At 48.0% G+C, this 22,647-nt stretch overlaps 7 protein-coding genes across 7 annotated transcripts; 3 read left to right on the top strand and 4 right to left on the bottom strand.

The window, feature by feature from the left end:
* Window positions 1-6,456: 6,456 nt before the first annotated feature.
* N7496_000382 (uncharacterized protein) lies at window positions 6,457-6,771 on the bottom strand (the record flags this gene model as incomplete). Its single annotated transcript, XM_056693313.1, has 1 exon — window positions 6,457-6,771. The coding sequence occupies one exon, from the start codon at window positions 6,769-6,771 to the stop codon at window positions 6,457-6,459; it is 315 nt and encodes a 104-aa protein (XP_056560042.1).
* A 150-nt stretch (window positions 6,772-6,921) lies between these two features.
* On the bottom strand, window positions 6,922-7,368 carry N7496_000383 (uncharacterized protein; the record flags this gene model as incomplete). The annotated part of the gene is made up of 1 exon (XM_056693314.1): window positions 6,922-7,368. One exon carries the CDS (start codon window positions 7,366-7,368, stop codon window positions 6,922-6,924), a length of 447 nt encoding a protein of 148 aa, XP_056560043.1.
* Window positions 7,369-8,679: 1,311 nt separating this feature from the next.
* Window positions 8,680-9,985, bottom strand: N7496_000384 (cytochrome P450; the record flags this gene model as incomplete). Its single annotated transcript, XM_056693315.1, has 2 exons — window positions 8,680-9,888; window positions 9,941-9,985. 2 exons carry the CDS (start codon window positions 9,983-9,985, stop codon window positions 8,680-8,682), a joined length of 1,254 nt encoding a protein of 417 aa, XP_056560044.1.
* Window positions 9,986-11,900: 1,915 nt separating this feature from the next.
* N7496_000385 (uncharacterized protein) lies at window positions 11,901-13,403 on the top strand (the record flags this gene model as incomplete). The annotated part of the gene is made up of 1 exon (XM_056693316.1): window positions 11,901-13,403. One exon carries the CDS (start codon window positions 11,901-11,903, stop codon window positions 13,401-13,403), a length of 1,503 nt encoding a protein of 500 aa, XP_056560045.1.
* A 2,314-nt stretch (window positions 13,404-15,717) lies between these two features.
* Window positions 15,718-17,921, bottom strand: N7496_000386 (sterol desaturase family protein; the record flags this gene model as incomplete). The annotated part of the gene is made up of 4 exons (XM_056693317.1): window positions 15,718-16,276; window positions 16,352-16,437; window positions 16,516-16,756; window positions 17,881-17,921. The coding sequence occupies 4 exons, from the start codon at window positions 17,919-17,921 to the stop codon at window positions 15,718-15,720; spliced, it is 927 nt and encodes a 308-aa protein (XP_056560046.1).
* Window positions 17,922-18,039: 118 nt separating this feature from the next.
* On the top strand, window positions 18,040-20,211 carry N7496_000387 (NCA2 family protein; the record flags this gene model as incomplete). Its single annotated transcript, XM_056693318.1, has 4 exons — window positions 18,040-18,056; window positions 18,172-19,713; window positions 19,795-19,920; window positions 19,977-20,211. 4 exons carry the CDS (start codon window positions 18,040-18,042, stop codon window positions 20,209-20,211), a joined length of 1,920 nt encoding a protein of 639 aa, XP_056560047.1.
* An 826-nt stretch (window positions 20,212-21,037) lies between these two features.
* Window positions 21,038-21,823, top strand: srgA (Rab family GTPase srgA; the record flags this gene model as incomplete). Its single annotated transcript, XM_056693319.1, has 3 exons — window positions 21,038-21,067; window positions 21,139-21,406; window positions 21,507-21,823. 3 exons carry the CDS (start codon window positions 21,038-21,040, stop codon window positions 21,821-21,823), a joined length of 615 nt encoding a protein of 204 aa, XP_056560048.1.
* Between the last annotated feature and the right edge of the window lie 824 nt (window positions 21,824-22,647).

Here is a 22,647-nt window from a genome sequence, read left to right on the forward strand (position 1 = left end):
TTCCTATAACTAGAATTTAGAAATCCTTAGCGTTTTAGGGATAAATTAGTTCTCTTTCGATAGAGTAAGTAGATTAAGTACTTAATACTATCTTCCTTAGGTAACTAAAGAAGAAGAAATAGAATTATTAAGATACTAGTTATCTAGATAGTAACTAGTTAGTTAGGTAAGGAGGAAAGTACTAAGTTAGATTATTAGTAAGACTATTTCTTAAGAAGTCTAAACCTACTCCTTAAGGTCCTAAATTTATATATAGTCTCTTATATAAAATAGGGAACTAGATAAGGGATAACCACGGTATAAGCGTATATAAGCTAAAAGGTTATATAACTAGCTAACGTAGCCTACCGATAGGGTAGCCCTTTAGATACGCTACCGAGGAGCTATCGACTAACCGCTAGGTTAGTACCCTCTTAGTAGAACGCCCGGGCCTTATACGGCCTAGGGTATTAGTCTACGAATAGCCTTAATATCAGGATATCACACATGATGATTATTTAATCAATAGAAAGCTTCTAGTCCTCTTTCACTTTCTTCTTATATAACTTTTATCCTGAATTAGTATTTCCTATTCGTATCCTTATTAATTATTATTAGTCTCTGAGCTTACTCAGAAGTAGTTTAATATAGAGATATAGTAAATTAGATCTAAATTAGAGATTATATACTCGTTAATAGTATCTAGGCTCTTATTCTATTACTCCTATTCGTTTAGATCTAGCCTATAGATATCTATATAATCTCTCTACTCTCTCTTCGTCGTTTTGTTACTATCTTTAGGGTACCAAGGTCTTCGAGGTCTTCGGATTAGTTACTTAAGGTAATCCTCTTCGGTCTAGGGACTATATCCTTTTCTAGTATATATATAATTTAATCCATGCGAACTAGTTCCTCTACTATAGTAGATCTTTTAGCTTCTCGCCCTTTATAGCGGAGATCGCTATTAACTCTATATTAACATACTTTTAGTAGTATATTCGGCGATAGGAAGTTTAGGGGTAAGATTAGATAGATCGTGTATATAGATGTAAAGATAACTACTTGCAGGGTAGAAAACCTGTTGATCAGGTAAGGTTGGAAGCACCTAGTGAAATTCGTGGCAAGACTGTTTCTTGAGGAGTCTGAACCTACTCCTCAAGGTCCCAAATTTATATACAGTCTCTCATACAAAACAGGGAACTAGAAGAGGGGTAACCACGGTATAAGCGTGCATGAGCTGAAAGGTTGTGTAACCAGCCAACGTGGCCTACCGACAGGGTAGCCCTTTAGATACGCCACCGAGGAGCTATCGACTAACCGCCGGGTCGGCACCCTCTTGGCAGAACGCCCGGGCCTCGTGCGGCCTAGGGCATCAGTCTGCGAATAACCTCAATATCAGGATATCATAACAATTATCCCCCCTCTAAGGGCTCGCTCGCCCACGAGCGACGGAAGATGTAAATAACACGTAGGGGTAACCAACCACGTAGCGGAGTAGCCAATCAGAGGTGGATAGGCAGAAAGGGTAACTGGTGGGATAGGGCAAACAAAGATATCGCGTTTCTTTGTTTACAAAGAGACCCCCTCTCCTTCTCGTTCCCCTTCCTCTTTCACACCTCTACTAACTTTCTCCCCCTTTCCAAGACCTCATAACCACGCGCCTTTTCGCCAACGAATACCCCTCGATTTAGTTTGGAAACCCCCACGATGCCTCGACGACCCCGCGCCGGGACTCGTCCCCTTGCGGACAACCCGGTCTACCTAATAATCCTCTAGTGTATGCACTGTGTCCGCACCGCGATTATCGACTGGGATCCCCGTGAAGACTGGCCCTTTTCCATCGAATGTGTCTAGGACGCCAAGGCTTCGGTTGCGTGTAGCCAGTGTTCCTCTCGCGCTTCGACGTGTATTCCTGTGGGTTTCGCCAAGTTTCCTTGAGGGTATAGGCTAATGATTCCACAGGCTGCAACCGCTATGTTGGGGGATTGTCAGGATATGAGTACCGCGTTTGCATGGGCCCGGGACCTGTTCTGGACATCGCAGATAGACCCGGACGACCCGGATAATTTCCTGGACTGGCCCTATCCCTCGGAGCTCCGCCGAAAGGTCGCCGAATTGATGAGGGATCTGGCGTATTGCTTCGACGTTTCGGAGCAGGCTCACCGCAAGCAGTACAAGTTAACCGGGACTAAGACCAATATCAAGGTAGGATCCATAGGTCGCGGGTTTCGGCGCGTTCTAACTAGTGTTTCGGTAGCAAACCCAAGACGAATACGATGCGCTTCTCGCGGTCCGTCGGACTGGGCTTCCTGTTGTCCTGCCCCCTGGTCCCTTTGATACTGCTAGGGAGAAGGCAGAGCGCTTCTCTAAGCGACTCCTTCGCCTGCTTCCCGGCGACGAGGGATACATCACTTAGATAATCGGAAAACGGGCCTTTTTCGATGGCATTTCGGAGGCGGTTCGCGAGGCCCAGGATGACCTTGATTCGGATGCGGATGATAATGCCTCCATCGGCGGAGATGAGTTGGAGGAGCGGACAATGATTGATTTCCCTCTGTCCCTGGAGCGGATCTAGAGTTGCCTTTTGCCCTTCCTTTACCTAGCGAGGCTAGGTAGTTTCGTTATGGTTTCGCTGGTGGTTCGTTGCGTTCCTTGGTGGCGGCTTTGTTGCTGTGGGTGCTGATGTTTGACGCTCGCGTCTTGTTTCCGGTGGAACCTAGCTTCGTGGCTGACCTTACAGTTTCTTATTGCGAGGAAATCTTCTTGTTTTAGTCTGCGGTTCGAGGGGTTTTCGCTGGTTTCTTCCGGTATTGAATTCAGAGCGTTTCCCCTTTTATCGCTTCCTATAGGATTGTATTACTTCTGTAGCGTTCTCCATATCTTCGTGGGATACCCATTGGTTGTATTCAGAGGGCCATCCTTTCTATTTCACGAGGAAGTGGGTTTCGTTAGAGATCTTTCGTTTATCGCGGACCTCCTCTACCTCGTATTCTTCGCTATCCTCGAGCTGTGGTAACGGCATTGATTCGGTAGTAGTAATGTGGGTCTTCTGCCATGGTTCAAGAAGGGATATATGAAAGACGTTGTGGATTCGGCTGTATTGTTCGGGTAGACTTAGGCGGTAGGCCTGCTGACCAATCGTCTCAATAACCCGGAAGGGCCCGATGAAGCGCGGGGTTAACTTCTTGCTTCCCTTTAGCTTTAAGTTCTTTGTTGAGAGGCCGACGAGCGATCCTTTCTTCAGTGTTAGGGGTTTGTGATTCTTATTATAGTGTTTCGCTATAGTTTCGACTGCATTTCGCTAGTGGGTCTTCAGCTTTATGCGGAGATTTTCAAGCTTCTCTACTCGTGCGGATACCGCGGGTACCTCCCTCAATGCCGGATCGTCCTCGATTCGTTGACGGAAGTCTGGTGAGTAACCAAGAAGTGCTTGAAAGGGTGAGACACCGGTTGTGGCATTGACAGCGTTATTACACGCAAATTCGGCAGATTTGAGCAGCTTTGGCCAGCTAGGCTGTTCGTCACCGATGAAACATCGTAGGTAGTGCTTAAGTGTTTGGTTAACGCGTTCCGTTTGGCCATCGGTTTGGGGGTGAAACGCCGTTGAAAGCCTTAGGCGCACTTGGGTAATGTAACATAGCTTTGACCAGAACTTGCTTGTGAAAACTGATCCTCGATCGGAAACAATCCCGTCGGGAGGGCCGAAACGTAATTCGACCTCGTTATGGACTAGTTCTGCGAGTTCTCCCGCCGTGATCGTGGTAGATACGGGGAGGAATAGCGACCATTTCGTGAACCTATCGACGATAACAAGGATTGCATCCACAGTCTTTTCGTTAAGGGTCACCGGTGGCAGGCCAGTCACAAAGTCCATTGAAATTTCCACGAAGGGTCTAGACGGGATAGGGAGTGGTTGCAATTCGCCGTAGGGCTTATGCCTTCGTGCTACTACTCCTTGACATACCTGGCAATTCTGCACGTATTCGACAACGTCTCGGTGCAGATTCGGCCAGTGATATTTACGTTTAACCAGTTCAAGGGTCCTGGTTCGGCCGAAATGGCCTGCAATAGGGTCGTCGTGGTGAATGCTCACTAACTCTTGCCGTAGGTTACTCCCCGCAGGGACATACACTCGGTCTTTATATCGGAGGAGCTTATCGTGTCCGATCTTCCAGCCCATGAAACCGCGTTTCGCCTGCTCTACGGCAGCTTTTCGGCGCTGGGTCTCGAGGTCTTCGTCTTGAAGACGCCCGATCAATTCCTTTAGGTCCTCACACGCTTCAGCGGAGTAGGCCTTCTCGGAAGCACAAGCGGTCTGCACTTGCGTAGGGAGGACTAACCGCGAACGGCCTAGCTCCTCCCAATCGATTCTTCCAATCGATTCATCACCCTGCTCGTTTTCTTCGAAACAGGGGATGCCCAAAGTGAGATCTCTCACAGTCAGCGACTGGACCCTGACAGAGCGGTGATCAGTCGCCTGCGATTCGCCGGCCATTCGTTGGCACAACGGCGTAATCAGGTCAACCTTGGGGGCTTCAGGCAGCCAACGCCTAGATGGTCCATCCGCAGGGTTGGTCTTCCTAGCGCGATGTTTGATAATAAAATCAAAAGGTGTAAGAGATAGGCACCATCTCGCCTGTCTACCATTTAGCTTTGGCTGCTTCATAAAGGATTGGAGGTTTGAGTGATCTGAAAAGACCTCGATTGGATGTGTACTTCCCTCAAGGTAGTGTCGCCAGTGTTTAAACGAGTATACGATAGCGAATAGCTCCTGATCCGGCGTTCTATAGTTGACCTCTGCCTCGGTGAATTTCCTCGACCAGAAGGCCACTGGGTGCCAGACTTCATTATCATCTGGTTGGGAGAGGATCCCAGCCATCGCACCGTTTGACGTATCGGTCTCGATCCGAATTTGCCTCGAAGGGTCGAAATGGCGAAGAAGGGGAGCTGACTGGAAGGTAGCGATTAGGCGGCGGAACGCTAGCTTTTCGCGAAGGTCTAGCTTCACACTCCCTGGTTTTCGGCCGTTCTTACTTCCCTTTAGCAAGGCCGTTAGGGGAAGTGCAATCTCGGAGTAGTTACGGATGAAGCGCCGGTAGAAGTTGCAAAATCCTAGGAAGACCTGGATATCTCGGTATGTTCGTGGAAGCTCCCACGAAACGATATCGGATACCCGCTGAGGGTCTATCGAAACGCCTTGGGTAGAGATGATAAATCTAAGGAATTCGACCTCGTCCTGGTAGAAGAGGCACTTGCTAGGTTTTGTATACAGTCCAGCCTTTTGGAGACGGGAGATAACCTGGTGTAGGTGTTCTGTATGGGATTGGCGGTCGGTCGAAAAGATAAGGACATCGTCAAGATACGCTACCGCAAAGATATCGAGAACGTCGTGAAGGGCGGTATGAATGTAATTTTGGAAAGTTGCGGGTGCATTAGTTAGGCCGAAGGGCATAACGGTGTATTCGTAGTGGCCGTATCGGGTTCGGAAGGCAGTCTTCCACTCATCGCCCTCCTTTATGCGGATGCGGTAGTAAGCATCTTTGATATCGATCTTGCTGAAATATTTTGCACCCGAGAGACGGTCAAGGATCTCCGAAATCAAGGGTAAAGGGTACCGGTTCTTCACCGAAACCTTGTTGAGTCCCCGGTAGTCAACACAAAGGCGTAGACTTCCGTCCGATTTTGGAACGAAGAGGATTAGGGCTCCGGCGGGACTCTTTGATTCGCGGATACGACCATTCTTAAGGTTTTCGTCGAGGTAACGGCGTAGTTCAGTAAGTTCTTTCTGAGAAAGTGGGTAGATTGGTCCAAAGGGCACCTAGGTGTCGGAGAGTAGGTCGATGGCGTGGTCGTGTGCACTTAAAGGGGGTAGTGCTTGTGCGTTTTCAGAGGAGAAGAATTCGTGGAAGGGTTCTAGTTCGGGATATTATAGATAAGGTTTCGACGGAGGTTCGGTATCGTTTCCATCGACTGGCAGCCATATTTCCTCAGGCATTTTTACCACGGCGAAGACGTACGCATGCCTTTATGCGGCCCTCGCGAAGCGTTTCGGTGTTAAAACTTCAAAGGATCCGTTCCCGAACCACCATCGCCTAAGGCGGCCCGCGAGATATATATCCTCGTCGTGTATTGTCGTCATTAAGAGGAGTACTGGACTACCAGTAAGGCGGGGGTCGCGATCAATAGCGACACAAGGGCGTGTGAATCGGCGGGTAATCCCTCGAGAATCGGTAGCCTTCAGGGGGACTGACCACACACCATATGTCGGAGTGTTTCGTCGGTTAATTGCGCGGATTATCGGTTCGGTAAGCTTTGCTGGCTGGAGCCTATACTTCCTGACGAATTCGAAGCTAACGAGGTCAACTTCAGCTCCACTGTCAAGATCCGCATGGGTTTCGAGAGTGTTTCGGATGGTAATCGGTATATAGAAACGAGTTCTGGTCCCCACGGTAGGCTTTTGAGACGAAGAATGGGGATCTACTCCGTCTCGCTGTCGTTTCCCGCGGTTATTGCTATCTGGACCTTTGGCTTTTCCTTAGGGTCCTTTCGGTCGGGGCAGTCAGGAGAGTAATGCGTATCGCTTCCGCAGATGTGGCACACATTGCGTTTTCCATCCCTTCCGATAGGGTTTAGGTTGTTGTTCGTTGAGGACTCTTGACGTCTCCGATTGTTTTGACGGTTCTTGTAGGTTTTCTTTTCCGGTCCCTGGGGTTCATCCGGAGGAGCCTTACGCTTTCGGAGATGATTCGGCTTGGTTTCGTTTGTGTTTCCCCGGTCCGAATTTGTTTTCATGAGGTCCTAGTAATGGTTTGCCGTGTTGACAACTTCCTCACGTGTCTCGGGAAGTTCTCGTATATGGTCCTGGATTCGAAGCTGAAGGGAGTGTTGTAGTTTAACGAAGAAGGATCGGGCCCTTTCTTTCTCACTCGCTCTCTCAAAGTACTACTCAAGGGTATCGAGACGGGCGTGGAACTCTCTAGGGTCCTCGTCCTTTCTCTGGTGGATATTTTCCTTTTCCTTTGCGATAGCCATTATGAGACTAGACGCGTTTTTGATAAGGCTTAGGGTCCACTCCTGGAAGAAGAGCCAGTCATTGGTGACGTTTCGGCGTTCAACCTCCCTTTTTTCGGTACAGGTTCGGTACCACCTCTGCCTATAGGTTTGGCACATATGGCATACAGCGCCGATGATCTTTCTTTCGTCGCTATAGTATTTCTTTGGGGCTCCTGCGAACATCTGTTGTAGGTCGAGGAGCCACTCATGCCGCTTCTGAAGGTTGTATTCGAGTTCGAAGGTTGGCACGTTTTCGAATTTGATTTCCTTGTGCCAATCAGGAGATTCGCTTTGTCCTCGGTGGGTATCCGGCATAGATTCGCCGAGGGCTGACATGAGGTTCGTAGCTTGCTCGTTAAGCTCCTTGATTTTTTGGAGCTTTCTAACGCGTTCCTGAATCGCCGCGAGCGCTGCGTCAACGTCCTCGTTAGAAGGGGTTCCCTCGATAACAGTCTGCGAATCTTCGATAGTCCGTGGGAGATTCGGCTCTGTTTCGCCGGCGGGCGTCGAACGAGTTCGAGGTGACATCCTTCCTTAGGTGATCAAAGAGGAAGAAACAGAATTGTAAAGATAACTACTTGCAGGGTAGAAAACCTGTTGATCAGGTAAGGTTGGAAGCACCTAGTGAAATTCGTGGCAAGACTGTTTCTTGAGGAGTCTGAACCTACTCCTCAAGGTCCCAAATTTATATACAGTCTCTCATACAAAACAGGGAACTAGAAGAGGGGTAACCACGGTATGAGCGTGCATGAGCTGAAAGGTTGTGTAACCAGCCAACGTGGCCTACCGACAGGGTAGCCCTTTAGATACGCCACCGAGGAGCTGTCGACTGACCGCCGGGTCGGCACCCTCTTGGCAGAACGCCCGGGCCTCGTGCGGCCTGGGGCATCAGTCTGCGAATAACCTCAATATCAGGATATCATAACAATAGACTACCGTAATCGTCGGCGTATAGTCTCGAGATTAACGAATCTACCCTTCTTATGGACGAATCGGGCTCATAACTATCGGAATCGGGTCGCTAAGCTTATCTAGGTACACCAATCCGATTTCAACAGGTCTGAATTGCAAAGAAGCCCCTATCTAGCAATTTAGTTAACTAGTAGGCAAAACGTGACTAATACATGCGGGTCTAGAGTAATTCCTTCCTCGGAGTACCCACTACTGGTTCTGCTCCGACAAAACACCATATGTCACATGACCCATATAGACACGTGATGCCATAACGGATCGACCAATCAGATCGCACCAAGCCTCAAGTTTCGTAGTATATTACTCCGCGCTCCGCAATAATAGATTTATCCTGAAATCCACTCTAGGCTACCTAACTAACTCCCTATCCATCATTCGAGCTTAGCTCTCGGTTTCAACCGAATCATCAGCGGGCCCTTTTCATAAACCATATATACCCGCTGGTGAGTCACCCAATCTAGTTTTTCATCCTGCAACTCAAAATCGAAGCTCCACAGTAGCCGAGCCATAACCATTCTCATCTCTGCGTAAGCAAGATACTTTCCAAGGCAATCGCGAGGCCCCGCGGCAAATGGTTTAGAGGCATCTTTATTATCTGATGCATATCGTGAATCATAGTAGGGATGCGTGGCGGAAAGCCAGCGCTGCGGAGCGAAACAATCTGGATCAGAGAAATTACGCGGCGAGTGATGCGTGGCCCATTGGTAAACCGATACGGAGGTCTGTCGAAGTCGTTAGTATATTTTCTTCATTTTTAAAACTAGAGGAACCGAAGAACCGAACTCCTTTAGGAATGTATTGGCCATTCACAAAAGCACCTGGTGAGACCCTCGGAGGTGTCTCTGCCAAGGGTGGGTAGATACGTAATGCTTCCTCAAGACAGGCATGGAGATATGGAAGAGCAGCAGTAGACTTCATGTTGATATCATCTTCGGATGAGAAAGTCGAGCGAATCTCCCCTGTAAGCCTACTATATACCTCAGGAGATTTGGTCAAGTAGAATGTCAGTCCTGCCAAAGCGGATGCCGTGGTATGACTGCCTGCGCCGATCAGTGTGCGCGTATTGGCAAGAATTTCTTCATGAGTCATGCCTGTTCCGTCCTTATTATTACGGAGGATGTAGGTCATGAAATCCTTACGGGTGTCGGCCCCAAGTGTGATCCTCTTTTCTGTCTTAGCACGAGCCATCGCGTAATACTGTCGTCGTTTTTCCATGTCGTCTTTTGTCGCCATGAAATTGACCAACGGGCGTAAAACGGGGTACTGCTCGAAGAAGGATATATGGGCATTACCCCGGATGCCGCTGAAGATCATAGAGACCAAGGGATGGCAATCGGATTTTTCGAGGCAATTGAACGGGTCAGCAAACGCCAATTCCGCGATAATATCGAAGGTTAAATAATTGTACCATCTAGCCATGTCGACTGGGTCCCCCGTTAGCATGCGCTCTCTTAAGCGTTTCATTAGGAGATCGATATAATATTTAAGGTACGACTCTTGCTCGGCTAAGGCGGCTGGGGAAAAAGCATATGCTATAAGGCGGCGCTGACGCTGGTGGTCCTCTTGGCGAGCAGGTAATATGCCGATTCCGTTTCTTGGACCATAGAAGGTTGGTGTCTTCTCAAATTCGGGAACGTTAGAATGACGAGCGAAGACCTCGGACCATCCGATAGATCCGTCAATGGCGAGATGGTTAGGGGAGATGCGAATGACCGGGCCATAGATTTCGTGGATCCTAAGTATATATTTGACGAAAGTTCCGGCAATCTTGTTCTGATATAGGTAGGGAAGGTATGAGGCCGCATAAAGCTTAGGGCCGGGGAACGCGCGCAGTGGGTGGAGGAAGACCCGATAGATAACTAGACAAAGGCGATGGAGAAGAAACTATTTACTTGTTAAAGCTCTTATATATCTCTCTGGGACAAATCTTATTTACCCCCCCAACAAGCAGCCAAATGGCCTGCCAGATGCGGATAATCATAATTATGCCTTCTATGGAAAAACGAAGCAGCCGGGGCACCCTTCTGCCGAGAAAATAGATAAATAAGTCATAGCTATTGCGAATATAAATTATTCTAGCTAGTGTGTTATATGTTTCCCGGTGTGTTTCTGATACTTGCCGAATTTAACTAGGGTTTCCTCCGGTATGATCCTTCTTAATTACCGACCTATTATAGACGGAGTTGCCTCAGTGACACGTAAGGTGAAATTAAACCGTGAGCATATTAAATTATGCTACCCTACATACAACTTACGAATTTACGGCATAAACTAAAGAGAAACGACCTTTCACCGTGAATTCGTGGACTTTTGGGGAGAAAAACCCGACATATTAGAGTGTAGAAAGTTACTTAGCCGTGTAACTCTAAAAGTTATTAGTATACATCGTGACCTGACAGATACATGGGTGTGATCTGTGTTGAAAGAGTTTCTATAGCCTGGGAGGGTAGTATTGACCTGTTACAAGGCGGGTATTCCGAACTGACTCGATTTAGCATACAAAATATGTGTTGGTGGACGCTAGATCGGCCACTCCTCAGCGGTCAAGTATTACGCTCTGTTCTCATCTTTTCTCCACTTATTATTTGTATTAATATATAAGCCGGAAGTTATTACCGTGCTAATTTTTCGGCCGCACGGTAACATCTAAGATGAAGAAATAACGGCCAAGAAGAACGACAAATTCACGAACTCATGGACAAGTTTCGTCCAAGGTAGAGAGGGCTGTACATTGACCATGGGTGGTACGTTTAGGGGCTGTAAAATTGAGGAACCTCACACGCCCTTTGATATATTTAAAGAGTAATATGCCAACGCTGCATGTAACGTATAATAGCCTGCCCCTATATTTACTTAGTAAAGTACCGGCTTAACGCTTTTCTGACCGAGAGGGGGCCACTTAGTACTACTATAACGGGCTAGATGCCGAACGGGTAATCCCCGTTAAGCTAGTGAAATTCTAATGGAACCATATATAACCGGCAAATATAGGTTAAGTATTTTTAGTCGGAGATAGAACCCAGTTAGCCTAAGATATAGATAAGCATGACGATAGAGTAGGTTTACCGTCCCCGTTATACTATACTACAACATCTTTAAGCTGACGGTTACAAAACGGGGTGAATTACCCTAGAACTAGGCAAAGGTATTATACATATAGGCGTGACTGGGTTAAGAGGATAAAAGGTGATGTTTACAATAGTAATCGAGGTTGATTTGTAGTCTTTCCACAGTAAATTATACGTCAGCCCGAACGACAAGGGAGACTAGTTACTACCTAATAGTTCGTTGCCAAAGACTAAGTTATCTACAAAGGGTGGTCTTCTATGGCTGATAATATCTCCACACTAAGACTGATAAACCATCAGTTATGATGTTCCATTATTATTATTATTGTTATTATTAATATCATTGTTTTGCTCGAATATGCGGCCTCAGACTGCTGACGGCACCGCCGGTATGCTGGTGGTTAGGCAAGATAGCCCACCCAATACCCGTATAAGGAAGCGATATGGGGCCCATGAATCACGAGTGATGGGTTGATGATTGATTGATTATTTATTAGCTATTGAGCCTGAGAGCCATAGGTGGCTCGTAGCGGTTAGGGGCACTGAGGAGATCATTCTATGTATTGCCTGCCACGTGTCCATTAGATCTGACACAACATATGATGCTAAATAGTGATGAGAGAACCCCCACAAGCTGTTTGATCTTCAATATTGCTCACTGAGTCACAAAGCACAAAAATTCTACTGAAAGTCCTCATCTAAACCATGACCAATGATCATCCACACGTCTTGAATTGTTCGAACACAACAAACACTGCTGAAATTGAAACTGTGCCACACCCTGGCTCGTCATCAGAATGGTCAGTTCCACGAGATACTTTATCAATTATGACTGAGCAAGCCGAAGTATTATCACATGTCTCCAGAAGTCGAGCGGCTGGCATCATTGCTTGTATCACCTGTATCACAGGCATTGGAAACTTACTGGCGGGACTCTTGACCGTAGGGATTCCGGTGATCGCACCCGACTTAGGCATCCCCCCGGCACAGCAACTTTGGCCGACCGCTGCATTTGCTCTTGCATGTGGCTGCACGCTACTGCCATGTGGTGCTGTTGCTGATATACTTGGCTCTCGTCGTGTTAGTCTACTTGGTGGGCTGCTTCAGACTGCTAGCGCTCTGGGCGCTGGCCTAGCCGCTACCCCAGTACAGCTTATTTCGCTACGAGCTACGGCAGGTCTCGCTGCATCTTTCTGTCTACCGGGTGCTGTTGGAGTCGCTTCACATGTATTTCCTATCGCCAGTAGCCCTCGCCGTCGCAGCATCGCCTTTGCAGCCATGGGAGGCGGCCAAGCTGTAGGGTTTGGGCTGGGATTGGTTTTAGGGGGCATGTTCTCAGACACCATCGGTTGGCGATGGGGCTTCTATGTCACCGCAATTCTCAACGGTGCGGTTTTGACGCTCGCGCTGTGGGCGTTGCCACAAAGTGTCGATGGTGGTCCCGTAGATCAAGGATCGTTCTCACGCCTCGCTCATGAGGTTGACTGGATTGGTGCGTTGCTCATCAGCACCTGCCTCACCCTTCTCTCATATGAGCTGGCTGTGGCTACTGGATCAAACGCAGAGAGAAGTATACATCAACCATTACACATCGCCATTCTGCGCGCGGCAGTGATCCTCTTACCCATTTTCGGTCTGTGGATGCGCCGACAGGCTCGCCTCGGTCGCCCAACACTGATTCCGAATTCCATGTGGGCCAACTTGCCATTTACAGCTACCTGTATTACTGTTTTCTTGGTATGGGGGACCCTGAATGCCAGCGAACAGCTAACTGCCTTATACCTACAAGACATCCGTGGCACCTCCGCTCTTACCTCATCCTTGTACTTTTTGCCCGCACCAGTTTGTGGCCTCTTGACGAACATTGCTATCGGCGGCCTCCTCCCTTATTTAAGGCCTTCATTTGCTGTACCTGCGGGTTGTCTTGTTAGCGGTATTGCACCATTACTTCTGGCTACCCTATGTCATCTTGACGGGCCCGGGTATTGGCATGGTATCTTTCAAGCCATGGCTCTTAATCCACTGGGCGCGGATCTAATGTATACTATTGCGAACCTGGTGATGACAGCTGCGTTCCCAAACAAGACACAAGCCCTAGCGGGCAGCGTCTTCAATATGCTTGCTCAGATTGGGAAGAGTGTCGGTATCACGACCTCTGCGTTAATTGCTCGGCAGATAACAACACATGCAGATGGGATTGGCTCAAAGGAGGCGCTGTTACTTGGTTATCGAGGCGGCTGGTGGTATAATTGCGCATTGAGCTTCCTCTCTATGGTTATCAGCTTCTGGGGGTTAAAAGGTCTAGGGAAGCTCGAGATCAAAAGGGACTAAGGCTCCATTCCCACCAACTGAGAAGAATTGGGTTATTATATTTGGGTCCTTTGTCCATTGAGACATGATGTGAAGTGTGCATTGTTTTGATCAAGTACTGGATGTCACGGGAGGAACAGAGAGCTATGAAGGCAACCTATGTAACTTTCAAAAGCTTGATATGTGGTTTCTTTTCCGTATAACCTAAGCAAGTCCCCATATTCCGACACACTCAAACCATGTATTATGCCATACAGTACCCGGAGACTCAAAATACATCAATGCGCCAGTAGAGGAATAAGTTGGAAGCACCAAGGCGCGAAGAGTGGGCTTATCTAAACAAGCTACGGTTATATTTGATGAAATCCTCTCCAGCTTAAAAGAAACTCATCAGTCGTGTTAGAGCCCCGTGAGTACGATGGCAAATACACTGATTGAACTCAGACTATTAGAGAGCGGTTACCTAGGTAGCTTAGGATAGCGCAATAGCGCTTTACTTATGCTTAGGATGCGTGTAGGGCTAGTCCAAGTGTTAGATGAGGTCCACGATAGAGTCCTTAGCCATAACAGACGCATCGATTGAGTCTTAGAAGATAGGTAAGAGAACAGCCTTTTTCTAGAAACGTAGGAAATGATTTTACATATGATATTACTGGTCATAGGGAAACTATGATTCGTGCATACGGTGCCTCCGAGAGAAAAGATAAAGATACGTACAGCGCGAAAGGCCTCCTTATGGATGAATTTGATAATGTTAATAGTGCGAAAGTTACACGCCCCACCCACAATCAAACCCTCGATGGTGTAGTTGGATATCACGTTCGGCTGTAATGGATAACATATAACCGAAAGGTCACCGGCTCGATTCCGGTTCGAGGGAGTAAATAATTTTTTTGCTATATCTTTATAATAGGTACCGCGAAGATGAGATAAATATCACTATTTATGATGATATTGTTGCGTTAACTAAATTTTTGAAAAGTAATTTTTTAGGCGCATAGAGTTTTAGATCATAAAGCTATGAAGTGTCTGTGACTTCACAATCAAACCCTCGATGGTGTAGTTGGATATCACGTTCGGCTGTAATGGATCATCATATAACCGAAAGGTCACCGGCTCGATTCCGGTTCGAGGGAACATTGCTTTATTTCTTTTTTTTTTCTACCTACCTTTTCTGTCTCTTTGTATATATCACTCCACAGTTTCTATCCTCTCATTTATTTATCCTTTGGTTTCAGAATTAGTAATTATAACCTTGGAAGTAGTATTAGTGATTTCTGACTCGAGGGCACACAGGATTTCATCTAGCAAGACTATATAGTAGTAGGCAGGAGCCCACCTGATAATGACTTCACTTATATTTAGTATTTATCTCTTTAAGTACCATAGATACCTTAGAAATAAGAACCGACGACTGGCACGATAAACTAAACCAACCTCGTAAACCAAACTCGGTTGGTTTCCCGTATTGACCAGATGAAAAATCTAGCTAGATACGCTGCTGTAAATCCCGCTCTCTCGAATGGTCTTTTCTAGGGGTCTTTTGAATTATCTCTCTCCGGTATCTTTTAGGTTATGATTAACTAAGTCCTTCTGTAATATAGTGAGTGAATAGACTAATATGTAGTTATGGGTAGTCCAAGACTGCAAAGGGTGGAGGAGGAGCTACCAATGAGGCCTATTTTGTAGCGCGAGCAACTAGTCCTGTAACTGTAGATCGACCTGTGCCAGTTGAAAGGTACGATCTCCGATATGATAGGGAACTGTCCCTCTTCGAATGTAATTGATTCCCTTATTATTCAACATTGAACATTTCGAACTACATTTGAAGAGACAAGGGTTCTTCAACCATCTGTCTTGGACTCCATACAGAAATAGCTATACAAAAGGTCCCCTATAAAAGGTACGTCATTGAAACTTGAAAGTTATGCACGTCAGATTTCTAGGATTCGAACATATTGACCCACCCAGATTTGGGTACCAGGAATTCATCACAAAAATTAAGTAGATACATTAGAACATTACAGGGGGTTGCGGAGCCGCATTGCACGAAGTCATGCCATACCAATAAGCTTTGGTAACTGGGGGGCTGCCCGACGATGCGCGAGTAGTATCACGTCATACCATCGCTCTGAATACTTCCAACAAGTGGATAGGTTGTTTCCAGACGAGGGACCTGATATCGCACCCCAAGACCCTCATGGTCTCAAAAAGAAAAGCCAGACCAGAGGGAAGGAAGAAAAAGAAAGAGAGGAAAAGTACCGGCCTCCGCTAACTACTGGCATTTAATTAGGTAGGTCGGCTTTCTCAGGGATGAAGGGGTGCCCGAACCGGCTCATTGAGCCTTCTTTGAGGAGACCTGGTTCTCCCTCCGGCGCTTCAGAGCATCGGGAGTATACTCAGTGTCCAGGACGTAGTCCCACCACCGGAAGCTGCTGGAGTAGTTGCCAATGAACTTCTCGTGGTGGAGGTCATGGTGATCAGCACCAGCCCAGAAAGGCAGGAAGTGGTGGAGGCTCCAGGGGAATTCGTAGCCGCTGTGCGCATCGATTGCCTGGAACAAGCGCAGGACAATCCAGATATACATGGTGAGAATATGCAAGTCACCGGTGAAAGCACACCAGACAATTGGGCAGCCGACGGTGCCGAAACCAAGGATCATGACCTCGATGGGGGAAGCATATTCCGCGGCCAGACCGAAGGGTGCCGAGTATTGATGATGGATCTTATGAATGGCCTTGTAGAGAGGACCCCAGTGCAGGGCGCGGTGGGAAAAGTAGTGCCAGGTGTCTTCCATCACAAAGAAAATCGCGATCTGATACGCCATGGTCCACAGGGAGGGGAAAGGAATGGAAGTGGTAAGGCCGAAGAATTGAGCCATAGGATGGAAGAGCCTGTCGACAAAAAAGGGCCATTAGCTTCTCGCGAGGGTCGCCATGAATTATCCGAAGAAATGAGAGTGGACTTACCAGATCTGAGGCAGTTCTACGGTGAAGTGACTCAGGAGCACAAACTTGGCGCAATCCCACTGTTCGCGCAGGGAAGGAATCTTGCTCTATCCAGGAATTAGCCAATGAATTCCTTCTGGTGACACTTGACCTGGCACAATGCTGGATTGCCGATATTCACTCACGCTCTGAATCTTGTAGCCCTTGAAGAGGCCCAGGCTATCGATAAAGATCCATGGCAACGAGCGGCCGAAGTAGACCAGCTCGTGCATCATGAAGGACATGATACCGGTGGCCAGGACATCATTCTGCATCCACGCGTACCAGGCGGCCCAGAGTCGCTCGGCAACGTTCAAGTTGGCATTGTATTTGCCAATCTCCTCAAATTGACCCCAGTAGGTGGCCGAAGATAGCACGGTGGAGTTCCTGTATACGTTCCGAAGAGAAGATTAGCGGAATGACTCGGGGAAGCAGATTAGGTTGAATGAAGGCTTTAGGAGGATGGGGGATGGATTTCACATACATTGTGTTTGTTCACCAGGCGGAGTTGGGAAGACAGAGAGAAGGAAAAGAAAAAAAAGAGGAAAGAGGAAAAAGGGGATTAAGATGCCTTTCAAACGAAGGCGAAAGGGAAAGTGGGAGGAGGCAATTAAAAGCAACTGTTGGAGAAGGAGAAGGAGAAAGGGGAGGGAAAAGGTGCAGATAATTAATTATTTGTTCGGCGAACAGGACGGGCCATTCCCGAAGTGGCGAGACCCGTTTGGAGGACGAAGTACCAAGTAATAAATTCCCCTGAATATCAGGTTTGTCTAGTTTGCAATGGCGATAACTAAACTTGATCCTTCAACCAATCATCGGCCTGCTAATGGGTAAGGCCACTGGCGAGCCGATCACTATCCGAGCTCCACCCCAGCGAAGAATGAAAATCATACGCAAATTCCGGGTCTTTGGTTGGTCTCTCTGCCTGGTCAGGCCATGTAGGATTGCGCTTGTAGGCCCCCGCGCTGAGATCGTCTTGCTCAGCCCATGCGGAGCATCCACGGCTCCGATGCCTCTGAGAACGAGGGTTCCAGAAGTACTGTAGTAGATACTAACTAGTATAACCAATACTAGCTACCTACATTAGTGTCTCTATATTCTTTATCTATCTTCATTGATCGACTACTAGTACTAGTAGTAGTTTTATGACAGTATTCTGTACAGTACGAAAGAATATACTATACCCCGCGGTCCTCCGGATATCCGTGGTCTCCCTCGTTATAGCTAGCTTAATCTAGAGGGTAATATCATGATCATCATTCAACGCCGGTTCGACGTGTTCCGTCCATCATCAGACTTCTCCCAAGTAACGATGTATACTACAATTTAAGTACTTTTGTACAATACTGCAAATTTGATCATCCCACCCGGATTTGCGGATCTCGGATTGGACCGCAGAGTACCGTGTACTTTCGAGTACGACGCGAAGAATAATTCCTATTCTTGTTTGCACTGTTTGTACCGGTTGAGGAGCTTACATAACCTAGAATCCGGTTCCCAGGTGGAATTACCTAACCTCTTCCTGTTTGCTTGGTTTGCACCATGACGCCATACGATTATGCTCCCACGCCCATACCCCAAAAATGTCAATAGCTCAATGCTAAATCTAATGCCGACGCCGACGCCGACCTACTAGTCGAACCTGTAGTGTCGACGCTCTGCCAGGCGCCATGTCGATTGTCCAGGAGTATGTCGCCTGATTTCCCACCCCACCCTCTCCCCTATCTTGACATCCTTCGGAGATGATCTGATCCTTCCCATTCGCTGTTCCCCAGCTGATTCGATTCGTCCTATGCATCTAGAACGGCCTGCGGCGTCAATACCCAACTCGACCGACTGCAACAGCAGATTACCCGTCCTGAGAAGCTCCTATACACTGAAGATGCTCCGCCTCTACACGTTCGCCGTCTCCAAAATGTCATCGGTTCCATCTCGGTGACTTCCAAGACCCAGCCCTTCCTTCCTGCTACCCGTCTTGCAGACTTGCTTGCGGACCCTACCCTGACGCGTCAATTGCCCGTATCCGCAGAGGCCCAAGTCGAGACAGAATCCCAGGCCGAGGAGCATGTGTCGGACTATCTGTGGTTGGTTGCGGCCAAAGCCTCGGTCCAGGCATCAGGGTTGGTGATGCACTCCCTTTTGGACCATACGCTTCAGCTCCAGGAAGAGACCTACTACTGGAATGATGTGCTCGGGTCGGTCTGGAATAGCGGTCTCTATACGGCTCAGACAACACCTGCACGTCTCTGGCATTGGTCCAAGGGTCTCTCCTCTCTTCGAAACGCCTCCTCTACATCGCTCTCAAGGTCCTTGGCAGCTCGATGGGCGCAATTCTACCAAATTGCTCGACAGAGTATGTCGGAGTACCCCCTCCGTCTCAATTGGTCATCTCCCATCCGATCTTGTCGCTCGGAGATCCGCCAAAAAAGAGACCGACTGCTGGCTATGACGGACATTCATACTAGTAGCCTGGGTCTGCTCATGGAAAGTTGGCATGCCTTCCAAACCGACGATATAGCTGTGGATGGCGCTCAATTGCCTCGGACCAAGTGGCAAGAGACAGTCACCCGGGTTGTAATCCTCACAGAGGCTATTCTTCGCCAGGCAATCAATCAGTCAAGTGTGGCGGGCTTTGAGGAGCGGGTGTTCACCACCCTCGAGGAGGACCAGGCCGGTATACACATGCTAGACAGTGGCTTATTCTCCACACAAACCCCGGCGGATTTAATTCAGCGTCTGGTTTCTGTCCTCCGTGACCAATTGCCAGCTCACAGGTCTTCGATGTCAACATTTGTCGCTTTGCACGGGCGACCCTCGAGAGTGACTCGGTATTGGATCCCAGTGTCGCTAGCAGTCTTGTCGAGCAGCGCCTCTCTGAAATTTCTAGCTCGTCGGCAAGACCAGATCCTACAATGGATCATGGATTTCGGTGCTACCGTCATTGACTTTGCCGGCAACTGGGTGGTGGACCCCATTCGCAAACTCATCGGAACTATTCGACACGACGAGAAAAGTGAGATTGCCATCATGAGCAAGAACAGCTTAGTCGCTGATCGGGCGAGTCTGGAACGAATGGTGATTGATTTTGTCCGTGATCGTCCCGACACCAGCCAGGGGCAACTGCCCGTGGAAGACACGACGGCCATTGCCAATGCGGTAAAGGAAGGCGATTTGACTCCGGTTCTCAAGGCGTATGAACGAGATCTCCGAACACCCTTCGTTGGTACCGTTCGTGGAGATTTGGTGCGCGCTCTTTTGATCCAGATTCAGAAGACTAAGGTCGATGTTGAAATCGCCATCAGCGGCATTGATGCTCTCCTGAAGAGTCAAGAACTCGTCTTTGGGTACGTAGCCTTGCCCTCCCACCCTCTTTGATTTCTTTACAAGGATGCCTCAGTACAGATGATCTAACGTATTCCCTATAGTTTCGTTGGTCTCACACCTGGAATTCTGGTCTCCTATTCCACTGTACGCTGGTTGATTGGGCTTTTCGGCAACCGTCGAGGTCTGCAGAGGGGGAAGAAACAACATGAGCTTCGTCGGGGGCTACGGTAAGCACATATTGAATCTTACAAATTGAGAGACTTGCAGTGAACTGACGAATTAGTAACGTTACTCGTGTTCTCACATCTGCTCGGCCGTCCGACGGGAGAGTGTCCTATAAGGAATCGGGTCGACTCATTTGTGAAGCCGAGGCTCTTCTCCAGAAGATCAAGCTGGTCCTGGGAGGTGTTCAATACCAGGAATTCCGAGAGGACATTCAAGACCTGCTTGACGTCCAGAGCGGTGTTGACAAGCAGCTACGGGTCGTAGAGAGGATGCGATGGGTGTACTTCCAGTAATAGGGTTGGTATGATAAGATTCCCGTGAAATAATGGAAATATGGAAATAAATCCAAAATCAGTACTTATGAGTACTTTGAGGTATCATCAATGCCCTCATTTGCCCAGATGTCTGTTGTCTTGTACTATATGTGTAGTTTATTCGTTCCGTGAAGTGGAGATAGCGGCTTCAAGTGACCACCTATGAAGAAATTAAACCGCAATACTTCCACATAGCGTTGGATACCGAGATGGTGCCACCATGTCTCCTCCCATTCAGTCTAACTAAGCCTCTGAAGTTGCAAATTACTCCCAACTACAAGTTCAATCTAGAGTGTTCTTTTAGGTCAGACTGGGTTGTTTAACGTCCAGGACGGACCTGAATCGAGCCCGCTTACATAACCCGGTCATCGATCGTAGCAACGCAGTACCGTCATCACTCCGCTTGGTATTAACCACTCTTGCCCTTCCACCCTCCTCCGTACCTTCTTCCTACTTGCTTCTATTCTGAAATATTTTGGGGCTGGTCTCAAGTCTCTCAAATATCCAACAGCCTCCCCTTGGTCCCCTGTTCTTTTTTTCACGGGCGGGTGATTTTGAAACCGCTGACCCGGCGCTCCTGATAAAGTCCCTGGAGGCACCAGGACCTGGTCACCCTAATCTTTGAGAGCTGCGACTCACTTTGCGATTGCTCTTTAACGACATCTCCTCTCAGCATCCTTGCAGGATCTACCAAACGAACCTACCACGCTCCCTTTTCCACTCGTGGATCTGCTCACAGTCTCGACTGCCTCCTATCTGAGAACAACGACCCCGTAACGCCGACCCACCAACAAACCACTCCATCATGGCTGGTACACGGAATTATGATTTCCTGGTGAGTCTCTTCTCTTCAAGGAGCTACTGGGTTTCTTCAGTCACCCTTTTCTTACAAGAGATGTCTCATAGATCAAGTTGCTGTTGATCGGAGATTCCGGTGTGGGCAAGTCGTGCTGCCTGTTGCGCTTTAGCGAGGACTCGTTCACTCCATCCTTCATTACAACCATCGGTATTGACTTCAAGATCCGTACGATCGAGTTGGACGGAAAGCGAGTGAAACTGCAGATTTGGGACACGGCTGGCCAAGAACGTTTCCGAACCATCACCACTGCCTACTACCGTGGCGCGATGGGCATTCTCCTGGTCTACGATGTGACCGACGAGCGGTCTTTCCAGAGTAAGTACCATAATATGTTCCTATTCTATGGTTTCCTTTCCTGTTCTCTTGTTGCTGTTCTCTCCCACCCAAAGTCAACTATTCTAACGATCTTCATTAGACATCCGAACTTGGTTTTCAAACGTCGAGCAACACGCCAGCGAGGGAGTTCACAAGATCTTGATCGGAAACAAGTGTGACTGGGAGGAGAAGAGGGCCGTGTCCACCGAGCAAGGCCAGCAGCTGGCTGATGAGCTTGGCATCCCCTTTTTGGAGGTGTCCGCAAAGAACAACATCAACATTGAGAAGGCCTTCTACAGCCTTGCATCGGATATCAAGAAGGGCATGGATACCTCCAAGAGCGACCATGCTGCGCCCGGGCTCCATATAGACCAGGGATCGGGTCAGAGTGGTAGCACTGGAGGAAAGTGCTGCTAGAATTCCCTGTACCACCACCACCGCCATGACCACTTCCTCTACTTCTCCTTTTTCCTAATCTCTTTTTCTCACCCGTGTCTCTTATCTTTTGCCCTACGTGCGCGCGTTTTTGATGTGTTTCTCGTGCCGCACTTGGTGTGATTTTCTGCGCAGCTGTCCCCCATATCCTTTTGCCTGCAATTTCATGTGCTAAGATTTGAAACTCCTGTCCTTCTATTTGGAGACCTGGCGCCCGTTACACTCGAGTATCATACATATCTGTCCATAGCCCATGGCAACTCGTTTTCCTTTTTTTTGATGCTTGTTGAGGCCGAGTAGTACTTTGCCGAGTAGTTGGTTAAATCGTCCATGTCCCTTACCATGTCTGTGGAGGACGAGTCTATCGTTTCCTTTCTTATTTCTCCTTTCAATTGAGTAAGCTTTTTCTTTCTTTCTAAAGCCCCTTTTCTCATGTGGGGTATGTATAGGACGAGTCTTGTAGAAAAGGAAAGCCTTTTCTAGAGATAACCCACACTATATCATTCATGATACCAAAGTGTTCAATACCCTACCCATACGATAGCATGTGATATATGAATAGACGGTTTTTGTAGTATTTCTCTTTTCTATCGCCCTAGAGAATGTACTGTAACTGTCCAGAGTATGCTCAACTTCGCACGAGGCCGACCCACTTTTCTTGTTCCTATCGGCCGCCCGATAAGATCCCCTCCAGCTTCACCCCCACTTTAAATTTCTACGGTCTGCGACTCGTGAAGGTCGTGATATTGAAGAGGTCACAACACCTTGGAGGACCACTACTTACTATATCCTGGACGGCCGGTAGA

This window comes from Penicillium cataractarum (assembly GCF_028827025.1).
Source record: "Penicillium cataractarum strain IBT 29864 chromosome Unknown utg000001l, whole genome shotgun sequence".
Taxonomy (NCBI): domain Eukaryota; kingdom Fungi; phylum Ascomycota; class Eurotiomycetes; order Eurotiales; family Aspergillaceae; genus Penicillium; species Penicillium cataractarum.